Here is a 17,949-nt window from a genome sequence, read left to right on the forward strand (position 1 = left end):
AAAAGGGTAGTTATTTATGTAAGTGCATTATTTTTTATAGTTCAGATTTATAAACTTGTTAATATGCTTAATAAATGTATTAATGTAATTAAAAAATTGAAGGTATTTTGGATTTGTATTTATATTGGAAGAAAATTTTATCTTTGGTGGAAAATATATTATAAAAATAAAAACAGCAAAGTATGAATGAGAAGTGTGTAAGCGTTTAGTTTTTATACATGTCCTTCTTGCTTTGCAACACACTGAATAAAATTTGTAAAGCATACTAGTAATAACACATTCAATTTATGAAAATCTATCATCAAATCATGTTTGTGTTGTACATTGTTACAGCCTACAGTTTAGCAATAAAATGGAAATTTTTAATTAATTAATATGATTGAAACCTGTGAGTGCTTTTGGGGATAGTTTTATTTGTTAGCAATGTGAGATAAGGAAAGATCAAAGGAAAAACAAGCATGGTCTATAGATTGCTTATTTTGCTTACTGAAGACCAATCATTTTTAGAATAATAAAAAGCAGAAAACAATTTAAAAGATAGATATGGTTTCTGGTATTACTATGATTCAAAATGAGAAACTGTAAAATGTTTCAATGAATACTTGAGCTGTAAAAAGCCAAATCTTAGAAAATTTTGAAAAAACATTTTGCACAATGCATTGGAATTAACTGAAGACAGGTATCAAAAATTAGTCTTCAGATCTTCATAGCAGCGATTGCTTCCTCTGTAATTATGCTACAGCTTTTGCAAAACCATATGGATACAATTAAATTTTGTAATACTTGAGAAATATTTCATAAATTTATAAGTTACTTTTACTTACTTTTAGTGACTTGCCTTATTTAATGTTTCTTTATTTAGCACCTTTAATATTAATTGAGAATGATCAATATTGAAAAATGATGATAACTTTCGAAATTTAAATATTAAGATCATTAATGCTTATTTTCTACTCTGAACTTATTATTATTTTCTTGAAAATTCTTAGTTTTAAAATACGCTTTGTATATTTTTCATAAATATCATATGAATTATTAATTGTTTTGCTGAATTGTTTTAAATTTTAGAAAAGTTTCTGGTTTTGCATCTTCTTTTATTTTATTATTCGGTCATCAGCTTATTATATTTTGAATTTCTTTGGTTTTAAAATTATCTGGAAAGTCTGTATGTAGTATTTTACTCATAGGACCAATTTTTCCATTGTGGTATATTTATGCCTTTTTTCTATATGGTTTCAAGGATGTGTTTCAGAATTTTCACTTCAAACTTTTATGTACCTTATCCATGTCACAGCAGAGATCTAGCATTTAAAAATTAGAAATGCTTTTGTTGGACATTAATAAATCAATTTCATTTTTTCGAAAAAGACAGGATTTGGTATTCCTCTGGATATTTATTAAGTGTTGTGATTCTTATCAAGAGATTCAGACTTAAATCACTAACTACAACATACATAACTTAAATATTTAAATTATTAAAAAAAAAAAATTGGGGGGGGTGTAGGTGTATTTTACTTAAAGAAATGAAGCTTTAATAGTGTGCACTCCAAATGCATAAAACTTCCTTTGTGACTGCTCATTATAATTTTGCTGTATAGCATTAGCAGAATTTTTTATTTAAAAATTTAATTTGCAGCACCATTTAACTGAATATCAAAACACCTAATTTTAAAAAAGGGACTGTATTTATCTCTTTTATACTATAAGTCCTTTGTAATATATCTATTAAATATAAATACATTTCTGGAATTTTTAGAGTGACATAAATTGCATATAATTTATTTTATTATACATTAAATAATTTTTTGTATAATCTTTATCAGTATGAAACTAAAAAAGTTAGATAAACAAATGGTGTTTATGTTTAGAACTTTCCATGATTTGCTCAAGAGCTTTGTTTTCATAAATCACTTTCTTTCCTAAAAGACACTTTTTTACTAGTTCCTTAGACCAGTGGTTCTCAACCTGTTGACTAACGCATACCATCTAAACAAAAATTGAAAACCTTTAGTACCACCACTATATTTTACAATGATTATTTTTCAATTTCTGAATAGAAATGTTTAAAAATATATATCTGAAAGCCTTCAGACTTTGTATTAAGCCCAAAAGAGTGTTTATTTAACATTTTGTGTGTTATTTTTATTTATTAAATATCATATTCTTTGCATTTAAACCCTAAAATTCAATTCAACAGCAATATCAGAAAATATTTAAAAGAGCATATCTTTAGAAAATTTGATACACAGTCTCACGTGCTGGAGATAATTTTTTTTTTTTTTTTTTTCCCATTGCTCGCCTTGAAATTGTTCGGTTTGTTAATTAAAAATTCGTTAAAGTGTTGCAAATATGAAATCGATAATATAACCAAGTCCAAATTCCATATTACGGCTTTCAGATGCCCATATTCGGTGGAAGATTATGTTATTCAAAATTTGATGACTCTAGGTACCTTTGATTTATCACAATGTGAGAAACATACATAGGTTTATACAGATTCTTCATCATTAAATTTCTTAAAGTATAATACAGAGCGATAATATTTAGTAAAAACAATTTGGAAAAGTTTATAATGAGTCCTGGCAAAACAAAATTAATAGTCCTTCTGGGCTAATGCCCTTTCAGCTAAAAAGAAAGAAAGAAATCTGAATGCTTTCAGTTTTTATATTACGCTGAAAAGGGCATTATCATTTATGGTAAATTTTGTTATGTCTACAGCTAAATAAATATTTGTGAAACGTACAACATGGAATAACCACGAAAACTGCTTTGCAGACAGATCATTTACTTCTTGCTGAAGTCTATAAGCAGCTATTGATTTTGAACAGAGCTAAGATCGCATAAATTTACGGCTATTGATTTTGAACAAAGCTAAGATCGCATAAATTTATGTGTGTTAGAGAAAAAACTCAATCAGGATATTGGGGTTTTAATTTTTGAATTTAATAGTTAAAAATACTTTGCTTGTTTGAGTACCACATATTTTTCTCTTGCGTACCACTAGTTGAGAACCTCTGCCTTAGACAAATATTGAATTATTCTTTATTCCAGAAACAATTTTTTAACTATTCTTTTAAAGAAATATTAGAAATATCTGCAATTCCCTTTTTCTTTAAATTTTCCTTTAGGGAAATAATATTAGTAAATTTAATTTGTAATATTTTGAAAGGGTTTTTCATTAAAAAATTTGCATTTTAAATTAAAACGGTTTTATGTGAATAACCATTTTAAATTAGTTTTCAAGACTTGAGGCCTTTTTTTTTTTTTTTTTTTTTTTTTTTTTTTTTTTTAAACCAATGCTCATTTAAGTAATAAATCTGACTTGAATTTTGATCCATAAACTTTCAAAAGTGATTACTATTCCAGCATAATTTATTCTGCTTTATATGTGTGTGAAAGTTTTTGAATTTATGAAAACTAATTCTTGTATAACAGTGGTTCCCAAAATTTGGGTTGAAAGACAGTTCTTTGATGGGTTGTGAAAAGTTTTGAAATATTCTTTTTTTATTGTATAGTTATATATAGTGACCTACAATTATGAACTAATCTATAATTATAAGTATTTTGTATTTTTATTATTATTATTATTATTGCTTTGTCATATTTTCTTCTAGGAATCCTTTTTGGGGGGAGGAATTATATGTAACTGTGAATAATTATCACTTCTGGGAAGACATTCCCCAAGGAATTTTATGTAACAATCAAATTGTAACTGTCTGTGCATGTGGGTTCCAGGTTAAAATGTTTGGGAAGCATTATTATATAACATTATTTTCCACATCAAATACTGCTTATCGATGACAAACTTGCAGTAACTATTTTTATAATGTTCAGAAGAAAAGACACCAATTTCTAAGTTAAAATTAGGTGAATTTCAACTACAGATTTGATTTTTTAAAATTATGCTTTTTAGCTCTAGAAATAGAATAATTCTGTTCCTGAAAGAGGAGGGATTCAAATTAACTCCTTCTCAAAATGTTTAGGATTTTTCTGTGAAACTCACCTCACACCAAGATTGAATTTTGCAAAATTGTTTTTATATTTTCTGTATTTAAAATTTATTTTATAGCTGTAGTATCTTCCAGAATAGTTGTCATATTATTAAATAAACTTTTATTTTTACTGTAAATGAAGTTAATTTATCATTCAGTTTGTCAAATTCCCTAACTGGAAAATATTAGGATTTGTTTATTGTGCTGTTATATATTGGTAAATAGAAAGCAGAAAGGGCTATAAATATTCAAATTGAGTTTTAGAATTTGCTAAGCTTCTATAGATATTTGTAATTGTGATAACAGATCTTAGTTAATCTTTTTTTTTACATTAGTAAATATTACTGTATGATAGCAGTCATATCACTATCATTATTCATGAGTGTTAAACTAAAAATTCCATCAGGCATAATTGGCTTAGAGTGCTGTACTATTCAATATGTACAAAACATGTATTCTTGTTATAATTGTTATATAAGCTGAAAATGTATAAAAACTGCTCTGTTTTTATATATGTATTTAAATTATAAATTAACCAAGTCATCTGGTGCATATTATTGCAAGAAAAATCATTTTTATGATACGAATAATAAATAAAGGAAGAAATTCACCGTAAAAATTAGCGCAAATAAAGATAAAATTTATATTAAAAATATGCCATCTAGCATCTGTTCTGAAGAATTTATTCTGTAAGAATTTGCTTCCCCCATTTTATGAGCCAACAGTTAAATTACTTGATATGTATGATAATTTTTAAAATTTTCTATTTATATAATCTATTTTAATGTTTTTGCACTTTGTAATGTGCACTCCTTTTTGTTATTTGGTATTGATTGTATAATTTTCTTATTGAAACTGTATTTACTGTAATATTCATTTGCATTACTCTGGCTCCAGTATAGCAAGTACCTAATTGAAGAATGTGGGAAGCTATAATTTGTCAGGTGCGTTAAATTGTATTTCAGGATAGGTAATAAGTAACATAGTGCATGAGAACCTATATGTTTAGTTATAGGTTAAACTGGATGCTTGCATGATAAGCTACACATAAAAAGTGCTTTCATCCCTCCTTTAGGAAGGATTTGTATATCTGCTTTGCTTAAATATTTTTCCTTGTGTTTCAGAATAATTAATTATATTTAGAATGTATATAAGGCCATAATGATTTTTTAATAAAAATATTTAGATTTTCATTAAATATTTATTAGATTAAAAGGAAATTTGTTATATATTTTTGATTATCTGGATAAAGTGTTACAAAATCTATTAAAAATTTGTATTTTATTGCATCATAAACTTTCAAAAGTAATTTAGGGATTATACTGTTATTTGGTTTTATTTTTGAGAAATCTTGTAATTGTTGTATTATAGTTACCTTTATGTTATTCGAAGTGTTTGGTAATATTTTTTTTAAACAAAATTATCCTGATAAAGTATCTGTACATTAAGTGAATAACACACAAAAGGACAACTTCTTCATAATTAAAGTGGTCTTCCTTGACCTAAATGATAATTTTTGAATGCAGAAGCATACATTTCAGCAAATGCTGGAATGTTGCCAGAAGAATTGCAAGTCATGCTTTGCTGCAACATTATCCACATTTTTTTTTTTTTTTTTTTAAATATTACATGTATAACTTTTTCATGGTACCTTGCTATAATAGTATAAAGACGAAGTACTTCCAGAATTGAAAAGCATGTTATAATACATGCACATATGTTCAGTCAGGCTGAGCAGACATGAAGATTCTTGCCATTCATACTAACATTTTTAACATTTTTCTGACATGATATGCAATCTGGAGATCCATAGAGACATATACAATACAAAGGAATTTGCAAATGGTCTTGGCTAGTTGTTAGACAGAAGAGACTCAAATAACTTGCAGAAGTATTTGCTGGAATTGAATGCAGTTACCAGAGATCATCTCAGAATTTGCCAATTGCTGGCTCTTTGTCTGTTTATTTTTTTATGCATATGTCTGTTTATTTTTTATGCATATATAACTGTTAATTTTTTTATGCATATTTTGTATAATGGACCTTTTTCATTTCTTGAGTGAGTAGGGCTTAAGGAAAACACTACTTTTGCAAGATTATCTGCATTTTCATTTCTAGAGAAACCATAATGGCTTGGAATATACAAAAGAATTATTTCTCTAGAAGAAGTTATAAGGTATTTCTCCCACCTTCTTAGCATTCCTTCATAGTGTAGTGGTTAGCACACTGGGCGCATATTCCAGAGGTCTGTGGTTCGATTCCTGGCGAGGATGTTGCTCATTTTCCATCACACCTGCTTCCAAAATACCTAATGTCTCTACAGTGGCACCCAAACTAAAAGGGTGGTGGATGATGATTCTCCTCACCCAGGATTTGGTAATTGGGTCCCCTAAACCCCCAGTCACTCTTTAAAAGGGGAAGTATGTAAGGTATTTCTCCTGCCTTCGTAGTGTAGTGGTCAGCAAGCTGGGCGTGTATTCCGTAGTTCGATTGCCGGCAAAGGCATTGCTCATTTTTCATCTCTCCTGCTTCCAGTCAACCTAATGTCTCTACATAGTAGACTCAAAGATTGTTTTAAAGTCATACTGAGTGGATGTAGAATCCAAATTATAATTTATAATATTCTAGATGACAACTTGAGAAACTATCAAGAGGGGGGAAAAATTGTGATCTCTCAAGGAGTTTTTGAAGTGATAATGAAATAATCTGCAACATTTTCTGCATCAAATTAAATAAATCCAAACTCAGAGGTTCTTAAAGTTGAAAAAATTGGAAGGAAATATCTGCATCAGCCCTTTGAGTAGTTTCTTCTACAGAACCATCTGTATGGACATATATATATAGTCATTGATGTGGTATCTTTCCTAGGTGGTAGCAAGAGTGATAAATTAATTTTAAACTTGGGAAGATGTAAGTATATCTCCAAATATTAATGAACCAAGAGAACAAAGTCAAGCTGTGCAATAGCATATTTCATCAGGCTTGTATTAAGAAATTGAATAAATATTAAGCTGAGTATTTAATCTTATGTTGCTTGAGCAGCAGTTGAGCCAAAAATTTCTCTTGCATAGATTTTCTCCAAAAGACAGTGCCGCTTAAAATCAGCAGTTTGCTGAAACAATCAATACCAGTTTGTAACTTTATAACTGGGATGGATGCAGACACTGTTGCACAATAATAAGATGTCAAATTTGGATAATATGTTTCATATGCAATGATAAGTTCAGCACCATAAGCAAAGATTAGACTTATAAAAGAGTTTGTAATTAAAATTTTCTTTTTGTCTTCCCATTTCATTCCAGCTAGTCTCTCAGTAGATCTGGATGATTTGATATATTTTCACTTACTTTAGAAACCTATTTATTTCATTTCAGCTTCACATGAAGTATGGTACCCATGTGTGTGCATTAATAAGTTCTTTGCAAGTATTGGTGTTACATTTTTTAGTTAGTTAATAGTGCTTAAAGTAAAATGTTCAAAATTAGTTTTTTCCACTTGACTACAATTTCATTTTCTTATTGGTTTTAATGAGTGATCCATATTATTTAGTTTGACCTCAAGTTTAGGAATATCAATACCGGATAAACCAAATCATTAAATCTGTTATGTCAGCCATCATCATGGATCTAACTTTCACACATCAGTAGTAGAACTCGTGTAGAAAATTTTTGAAGCTGGAAAACACGATCAGCATTTCCTTTGCTGAGATTAAAACTCTAGACCTCCTGATTGCAAGCCGGATATGCTTTCCAGTTACATCTCAAAGGTAAACAAGATTACTGTAAAGTATCATATCTCTTATACTGTACAAGATTCAAAGATAAAAGAAAGAGAAATATTTTACACGGTATCTTAGAGAGAATTAGTTGGCTTTTAAATCTGGTCTGGAACTCAGTGGTACTGAGCCATGTTTACATGTTTGAAGCCTGGTGGGATGATGCATTTTCCCTAATGATATAAATCACTGCCTTCCATGTAAGATGTGAGTAGTCAGTACATTCTAAAAACACATTATTCTGCAAAGATAGTTTTGATGTTATGGTCAACATGCAAATTATGGTGTCTAGTAATATGCAGTCAGCAACAGCCAATGGTATGTGGAATTCTGATATTAAGTCTGGAAGTGATCTTGATCATCATCATTGTTTGCAGTCTATCCCAGATTGGATAGCCTGCAGTTATCCTGGTGATGTGTGGCATGTGGATAATCCATGTGTGCTCACTGTACTGTGGTATATCCTTCAGTTATGTATGAATGGTATATGATTGATATTATTATCTTTGTAAACCCAAAGAGGTTGTTATCACTTCAAATGCAGAATGATCCATCTTTCTTGCATCAACAGTCAGAAATGCAAAGGCCACATTTACTTGTCTTGACAGTTATACATCAGTGGTACTGTACTTGTTTTGCTTTGTGTACCCATTTCACCATTGATAGATCATCTTCCCTTTTCTTTTAAACTTGAAAAACACATACAGATATTTTAGATTTAGATTATCTTAAGTTGATAAATGCCAAAACTTGAGTAAAAGTAGTTTTTTGTATTCATAAACTAAAACTAAATACTTAACAAATAAATAAAAGGCTGACTGCATCAAATCCTTAAACTATGAAATTTTCCCCTGGTTGAGAACCCCAGTTATACATTTTCTGGAACAACAGATACCTTTTGTTTGCAGTTTTCATCTGATTCTGAGCCTTTAAATTTGTAGCAGGGGATAAAATGCAGTCTTCTGAACTGATTTCTGTTTTGGTTATTCACTGTACATAACTATTTCTCCGACCTTCTTTTTAATTTTATAAATAGGAAAGGTAATAATAGATTATAAACATGTAACTTTACAGCTACTCTTTGAACCTCCCACAAAGTCGCCAGTTATTAGCAACTAATTTTTTGGCAGCCTAATATGTGAAAAGTAGTAGTCATTTTTAAAAATGGTAGGATGCTGAAAATTACATAAAACAGCAACAAATTAACAAAATTAAATGTGCAAGAATCATAGATACTGAAACTCTGAAAATAGTATAAAAGAGCAACAAACATCCATAATAAAACATTTAACTCCCCTAATTTAAAATTCCTAATTTAAAAAAATGCACCACTTTTTCACTAGCAGGCAAGCTCCATTGTGGCATTATGATTTATTTGTTACAAGAAAGATATCCACACAATAAATCCAACAAGCAGAAACCACAAAGATGACCTTCAACATTCAAAACTGCAACCACATGGATCACGCACTTGCATACACTGAAGTGACAAAAGTCATGGGATACCTCCTAATATTTTGTCGGTCCTCCTGTTGCCCGGCGAGCAGCAACTGTACGTAGCATGCACTCAACAAGTCGTTGGAAGTCCCCTGCAGGAATATTGAGCCATGCTTGCCTTCTATAGACGTCCATAATTGTGAAGGTGTTGACAGTGCAGGGTTTTGGGCACGAACTGACCTCTCGATGATGTTCCATAAATGTTTCATGGGATTCATGTCGGGTGATCTAGGTGGCCAGATCATTCGCTGGAATTGTCCAGAATTGGTTAGAAGAATCAATCGCGAACAGTTGTGGCCCGGTGACATGGCGCATTGTCATCCATAAAAATCCCATCGATGTTTGAGTACGTGAAGTCCATGAATGGCTGTAAGTGATCTCCAAGTAGCTGAAGGTATCCATTTCCAGTCAGTGATCAGTTCAGTTGCACCAGAGGACCGAGTCCATGCCATGTAAAAACAGCCCAGACCATTATGGAATCACCACCAGCTTGAACAGTGCCTTGTTGACAACTTGGGTCCATGGCTTCGTGGGGTCTGCGCCACACTCGAACCCTACCATCAGCTCTTACCAACTGAAATCATGACTCATCTGACCAAGCCACTGTTTTCCAATCATTTAGGGACAAACCGATATGCTCACGAGCCCACGAGAGTCACTGCAGGTGATGTCGTGCTGTCAGTAAAGGCACTCGAGTCGGTCTTCTGCTGGCATAGCCCAAGGAAGACAAATTTCTATGCACTGTCCTATCGAACACATCCCTCGTACGTCCCACATTGATTTCTGCGGTTATTTGACACAGTGTTGCTTGTCTGATGTCATTGACAACTCTGCGCAGACGTCGCAGGTCTTGATCGTTAATTGCAGGTGGTCGGCCACTGCGCTGTCCATGGTGGGATGTTATGCCTGAAATTAGATACTCTCGGCACACTCTTGACACTGTAGATCTCGGAATGTTGAATTCCCTAACGATATTCGAAATGGAATGACCCATGTGTCTAGCTCCAACTACCATTCTGCATTCAAAGTCTGTTAATTCTCGTCATGCGGCCATAATCACGTCAAAGCCTCTTCACATGAATAACTTGAGCACAAATGAAAGCCCTGCCAAAGCACTTCGCATTTATACATTTTCTACGCGATACTACTGCCATCTGTATATTTGCATATTGCTATCCCATGACTTTTGTCACTTCAGTGTAATGTGCATGCAGCCATTAGTGGGCTGCAAGATAAATACATTTTCATTAAATTATGAGTTGCCTACTTCTTTGGTAACATGCCAAATTGCCTGCTGATTCTTGCCAGGTTTGGGCAGTTAATCAGAGAGTACTGAAATTGTTTTTAGTAGTTTTAAAGTTTTTATTTACTGAGAATATCAAATGTTTTTATTTTGAAAGTGTTGCAAAAATAAGATAGCTGTAAATTATAATTTAGGCTTAATATGCTTTAGAAATATTTGTCATAGAGTATAACAGGTAAAAAATATCAAATAATTACAGCTGTTGAAATGCTTATCTTTCATTAAAATTCAAAAATGTTTGCAATTCATTAATAGTCCTTTAATATTATACACTCTTATAATAAATGTGTATTAACTCTTGTCCCAATAAATTTAAAGAGATTTAAATTATTAGAATAAAATTTTAAACTCTTATTCTAATATATTTTGGTGCCTATAATAATGTATTTATAAAACATATGCGTAACTTTAACTAAACAAAATCAAGAGTGTGTGTTTTTCATAGCCATCTTTCATGATTTATGTCTTGAACGTATATTTAGCCATTATTGATCTCCTGGAATGCAAACTTTAAAGAAGTACTAAAGGTTATCATTGTATTGAATGTAACATAGACAAATTAAAAATAAATGCATAGATTTTCTGCATCCAGATAATCAAATATGTTTCTGAAGTTTCAGTGTGAAATTTTTTATAAATTTGAATTTGTTATTAACACATTGACTGCCAACTACGAGATAACTCGTAGATTGCATTTTCTTCTAGGACGCCAACTACGAATTATCTTGTACTGTGTTTACTTGTCTTTTTTGTGCAACTACGATTAAACTCTGAATATATCAGTGCTAATATTGATAGATGGCTTACGGTAAAGAACAAAAAATCAATGCTAGCTTGCATGAACAAAAAATGTATTTAAAAATGAATAAAAAATATAATTATAAAAATTAATAACATAATATGATTAAATCGATTTGGCTTTTCAGACCGGAATCCAAAAAGTGCGATGTCAGTCAACGTGTTAATGATGTATATAATTAAACAAAAGTATATTTTATGATATCCTTTGATACAGCTGTTGCAAATTTTGCTATTTCAAAACATATAAATACATATCTTTATTATGTGCTTTAAATTAAAAGTTTATATATTAATTTTTATTTTATTTATTTATTACATTCTTAAAAATAATTTATGTTGAGCCCTGTGTTGTAATTATTGTTGTTCTTTAAATTTGAATAATAAAGTGATTCCATTTATGAAATTTGAATTTATATTTAGGCTCTGATTCGCTTCGTCCTCTCAGTATTGATGAAGATGACGAACTTTTACAGTATGCTATTCAGCAGTCTCTTATGGAAGCAGGGAGTGAAGAGGATCAGGTTATAAAACTTTCTAACCTTTTCTTTACATAGTAACACCTTAATAATCTAATTTCAGTAATAAACTTTGTTAGAATTAGATCATCTTTATTAATTTTGTTGTATCTCTGTTTAGCACATTATAAATCACAATGATATGATTTTCGTCGGTCATGAGTAACGACTTTTATTGTGTAATAATTGTTGGTTACTGTTCTATTGTCTACAATTTGCAAAATTGGAAAGATAAAATTTTCTGAATAAATATCATAACAGTCTTTATTGTTATAACTGCATCTGAAATTGGAAATAATGATTCTTTTAAATTTTAGTAAAATTATGAATTCTAGTACTTTTTTTTTATAAAGCAATTAATTAAAGGTATAATTTTTTCACAGATCAAAATTGCTTTATTTTCCGAAAATTCTTTTTAATTCCCTTATCTCCCCCCAAATCAACATGACATCCTTATCCTTAAATAGGAATTCTCTGACCACTGAAGCTGTAATAAATATTATCATAATTATTTTAACCTCTTTCATATCACATTAGAATTTCTCAATGTCTGAACATTTTTTCATTTTGTCATGCTCAAAGTGGGAAATGTAAATCAATGCATATTAAAGATCAGGTATGGGGTTGATAGATATATCTGGTTGTAATGAAAATTTTTCCCAAAAAAAAATGTTTTTAATAAAGTTAGGGGAAAAAACATGAAAGCAGTGCCTTTATTGTGGGTAGTAATCTCCACCCAAATGTACGATTTTCTGAAAAACTACGTTTTGGTAGTTTTTCAAAGCTTTCAGCCCAGAAACTTAGTGGCAGCGAGTCCAAAAACAGATCAACTTCATTTCAACCTGTGTTGTTGAAGTAAATCTACTTTTCAACACAAGTGAAGATTTAGTCCAGAATTTTGTTCTTGCATTGATATTCGAGCAGATTGATGCAGGCCTGAACATGTAGCTCTTTATCTGCTTGAGTCAGCTGTTTGTCAAGTTTATACGATGCATATCACAACTAATTAGCATGGCACTAGCGTCAAACTCCATAGCAAGCTCTTGATTGGTTGCATACTGATCTTCCACAAGTTCTCACAGATGGGCCTCATCAACATCAGTAGACCGGCAAGAGTGCTGTGCTTCTTGAATGTCATAGTCCTTGTTTTTGAAATCTTGGTACCAAACCTTCACAGTGTCATATGATACAATATTAGTACCTAATGCTGTACGCATGATTTGGTGAGATCCTGTAGCAGACTTTTTGCAAACAGATATGGAAGTAAATGATGGTTTTTATCTGGTAGTGTGACAGTTCCATTTCAGACACGATGTACATAATGATAATGATATTTTTTTATAAATTTCACAGGACAGTGTTCTAAAGCAAGTCTCTTTCTTTGAAATGTCAAAAATTGTTTGAGAAAATATGCTTAAACACGCCAATGGGAATTGTTTGCGCAGACGATATTTGCGATGGTGGGAAACTTTCATTAAAACCCAATATAATGCATCTCCGTTCTTGACTTTCAACATATCATATACTTATATAAAACTGGTTTTATCCAGATATATCTGATTCAAGTAAAAATGTTATAGTGTTGGCAAAACTTATCAGCCCACTTTATTATGCTCAGGGTTTCAAGAAATTCAACATTATTCTCATCTTTGCTTCTTTCTAGCGGTACACCAACTGATATTTTTTGGGATAATTTATAATTTTTAATGATTAAATGAACAAGAGGTAAAATTCTTCAAATCTTTAAGTGGTAATATTGTTTTTGCCATACAAGGTTTTCATTATTACCTAATATATTTGTACTCTAAATTTGTAACCCTCAATATATGTCAGTATAGTTTAATAAATAATATAAATTATAATATTTGTATAAATATTTATATGATGTAGGTAACCATTTGGGAAGCACTTAGAGCTCAAAAGCCCAATACTAGTGGAAGTGAAGATGAAGATTTGCAGAAGTAAGTTTCCGAAATTGTAAGATTTGGAAGTTTAAGAACTGTATCTGCTTTCTTCATTCACATGGTTTAAAGTGGAGATTTTAAAAAAAAAAAAAAAAAAAAAAAAAAAAAAACCACCCACTTTCTGTATGAAGTTAGTTTTAGATTAATATTTGAAAAATACACATTTTTAGGTAGGTTTTTATAATTTTCAATAATAATTGTATCTATATGTCTATATATGTTTTCTGAAATTTAGCTATTAACATGTAACTATATATTTACTTATGCATATATTTGATATGTTGTTAATAATGCTTATAGATATGATGCGCATCACCTTTAAGTGTAGTGATTGTAAACTGAAATATTTGAATAATATAAGATTTTTATGGAATATGAATACACATTTACAGTCATTAGGAGAGTATATAATATTTCAGTTGTATTTGGAAAAAATGGTGATGGCTTTCTGCCATTATCAGAAATGCATTATAGCTTATGCATGTTTGTATATATATTGTATATTCATACATATACATAATTCGTATCTCATCTTACTTCAGAATACATAAAAAAATTATTAGACTATCGTTTTTGTCTTTTGTGTTAAAATTACTTATTCGTAGATGTAAGCAGTTTATTTGTTGCTCAGTATTTTATCATGAAGTCATATTTTATCACCTTTGCATTTGATATTTTAAACATAATATGTTCTAAATGTGATTCCGTTTTTTTTATTATTATTATTATTTATTTATTTATTTATTATTTTTTTAGTAGTGCATGTAGTATTTTGCATAATAGCAATTAATTTTATTACATGCAATTCTGTAGTAAATTTTAGTAGAGTAATACTAAATTTCATTAATAATGCTACTAATTTCAAAATCTTGCTACTTTTAGAATATAGAATCAGATTCTCATAATTTATTGTAAAAAATCTTTTTTGGTTAATACTATTACATGTTTTCTGACAGAGGGGGAGATAAATTATTTACTTCAGGAGAGATTCATAAAATGAGACTACTGTTGTAATGGTTTATTTCCTTTTCTAATATTTTACTTTTTTTAATTCTGTAGATATATATTGCACAGAAATAATTTGTATTCTAAAAATATTCTTATACTGAGTAATAACAAATAATCTGCTTTTAAATTCCTTGAAGAATGGTATGAGACCTAAAATAATAAGCCATTATCTTAAATATGAATTCAATTTTGTAGTATTTGAATAACTTTTGCAAGATTTAACTTTTCATATTCCTGCCATCTGCACTTGAGGAAAAATATATGTATTAATTTATGTAAATTTTATTTTTTATCATTTAAATATGAATTGTATTCTGATATTTATATAAGAAAACGTCACAGTGTAGCATTTTTTGAAAATTCATTTTCCTATATTGCGAAAATCATCAAATAGTAGATGCTTTTATCAGTCCTGCATATTTTTGTTAGTATTTTTAGAGACTAGATCGTGCTGAATATAGATTAGAAAATAAATCTTTACAGTAAAATCTCTCTCTCTTGATGTAGAAGTTAAACAGTCCTTGGGGGGGGGAATAAAAAAAAGTGTAAATAAGTATAACATTATTTTCATTTTAATTATAATTGTTCATTTCTTTTATACATTAAGAGACTATACAGGAAAATAGAAATATTTTATTTTCTCAAAAATAGCTTTAAATTTGCTTTTAAAATAAGTAAAACAGTAAAAAACTACAAAGTACTCTTTTTTTAATATAATTTAGCGCAAAATCTTTTTTCCCCTAATATTTATGAATCATTTTATTTTTTCTATCAAGATGTAATAATATTGATAGGAGATTGGTAAACAAATTGAAATCAGATGATTTAAATTTTAAAAATAGTTTTATGGTACAGTGTTATGTATACTATATATTACTTTAGAATTCTAAGTTAGCAGTTATTTTGGAATGAATCTTATATATTACTTTAGAATTCTAAGTTAGCAGTTATTTTGGAATGAATCTTAAGCATAAATTTCCTATCATTAAAAATTATTTTTATCAAGTGAAAAATTTTTCTGTTACAGTAGAAAAGTCTCAGTAGATCTAAATACTTCCTTTTAAAAATGAATAAGTTAAATAAAAACTGTGAATATAACTAATTGAATTACTTATTATAATTTTTCTGTCTTAAAGTTGGAAATATAATCTATTTGTTTACTGTAAATGTTTAAGAGAAGTAAAGAGTTTATTTCATTGTAGCACAGACACTGTAAATATTTAAGTACTGTATATGATTAAGATTTACTGCATTTTTTTGTTGCCTTCATATTATAAGAATTAGATACTCTTAAATGACATAGTTTATTGTAGCAATAAAATGGAGTAAAATTAACCGCTTGCCTGATTATCCCGAGTTAACTCGGGTTCGTATATATTGCAGTTAATTATTATCCTGAGAAAACTCGGGCGAAGCAGAATTTGTTAGTACGATTTCTTTTATCACAGTTTTATGCGGCCTGGAGGAAATCAAAGGAAATATTCAGCTTTGATTGGCAGTTTGCCAAATTTTGTTGGTTGCGCAGTTCTTTTGGAGGGACTGGTTACGTGTTTCCCTATTGTATAGCATACGTTAGCTTGTGGATTAGTAATGCATAAAGAAGGATGCATGCGTTGGAAAAAAATAAAATAATGACAATGATGCAAGATAGCGAAAGCGATGATTTTTCGGATAGTGATTATGAAGAGGTGGGGAAAAAAATAAAAATAAATAAATAAATAAATAAAATCCAACGAGACGGTGTACTCTATGCTCCCGTGAAAGATATTCCAGCGGTAAGCCAGTAAGAAAAGAGACCAGATACCAGTGTAGAACGTCAGGTATCACTCTGTGTTGTCCCTTGTTTCAAAAACTATCATACAAAGATTAATATTTAACTTTTTTTCGTTTGCCCGAGATAACTCGAGATAGTAAACTAATATTAAAAATAAATGCTTTTACACGTTCAAAAAATTTTAAATTCAATTTAAAACCTACATATTTTGATTTGTTTCATTTTGTTGTATTTAATAATAAAATTAAAAAAAATGTGATGATTTTTTTGCTCTTTTTTTCAAAAAAATTTGTAAGGGAAGCGGTTAATGATAGCATTAAAAAATTGCTGTCATGAGAAGTTCATAATCTAATTAGTATTTTTTAACTTCATATTTTAAAAATTAGATATTAAGTGACTATTTTATTGTAGTAATAAAATGGGGTAATTAATGGTAGTATTAAAAAATTGCCACCTAGTGGTTAGGGAAGCCTACTGCAGAACCGAAATGCCTAGGTTCGAATTCCGGAGAAGGCATGGTTGGAACTGTCTGTCCCTTCGTAGGAGGCATAGGGTATCCATCTATTAGGTGCCTCCACAATAAAATGGCTGCCACTCCTGGCCTTGGGAGTGACTAGTCCTAAATAGGCAAGTACCCCTAATTTTTTTTTTTTTTTTTTTTTTTTTTTTTTTTTTTTTTTTATTTAAGAAAAGTATTAAAAAAATTGTTATGATAAGAAAATTATAATCTAATTAGTGCTTTTTTGTCAAAGCCAAAGCACACATTTTTGGTAGCATGCTGGCACATTTTAGGGTTATTTCTTCCCCATACCTTTGGCTTAGATTTCTTACCTACCTTAGGTCCTAGATTTAAATGGAATTATTGTGAATTGCAAGTAACATTCTCTGATTCTGCAACAAAATCATCCAAAAACCCATTATGAGAGAAAAACGTGGCCTATGTTATTCTCCACCCCCTCCCCTCTTGTAAATAAGTTTTCATCTCCTGTCACAGTTTCATTGCCAACGTAACAAGGATTTGTCACATACCTCTCATGTAATTATTCTAGTACTGTTGTGTTGCTGTTCATTTGAAATGAGCTTTGTTTCATAAAAACTCAGTATTTTAATGCTCAACGTCATAACTAAATGAATCATCATATGGCAATAATGAAAGGAATGTGTGATCCAACTAACCACATAGAAGACAATAGTTCAGGCGCCAAGAAGTAACCATTTTGGCTTCAGGTTACATTTTAATTATATGAAGTTGTCAAATAACATAATCTTTTTTTATGAAAACTCTCTTTCCTGAAAAAAGACAACAGCCACTGCGTCTCT

At 30.0% G+C, this 17,949-nt stretch overlaps 1 protein-coding gene across 2 annotated transcripts in view; it reads left to right on the forward strand.

The window, feature by feature from the left end:
• The window catches only part of LOC118189809 (ankyrin repeat domain-containing protein 13D), a 71,637-nt gene that overhangs the window by 52,378 nt on the left and 1,310 nt on the right, over window positions 1–17,949 (forward strand). For both annotated transcript variants that reach the window (XM_085816642.1, XM_035360476.2), the window contains 2 exons: window positions 11,789–11,889; window positions 13,774–13,844. In XM_085816642.1, coding sequence (XP_085672768.1) covers window positions 11,789–11,889; window positions 13,774–13,844 — 172 coding nt within the window. The remainder of the gene's footprint in view (window positions 1–11,788; window positions 11,890–13,773; window positions 13,845–17,949) is intronic.

The sequence above is a fragment of the Stegodyphus dumicola genome, chromosome 5 (assembly GCF_044657685.1).
Source record: "Stegodyphus dumicola isolate Sdum_Otavi_A_Nest chromosome 5, ASM4465768v1".
Classification (NCBI taxonomy): domain Eukaryota; kingdom Metazoa; phylum Arthropoda; class Arachnida; order Araneae; family Eresidae; genus Stegodyphus; species Stegodyphus dumicola.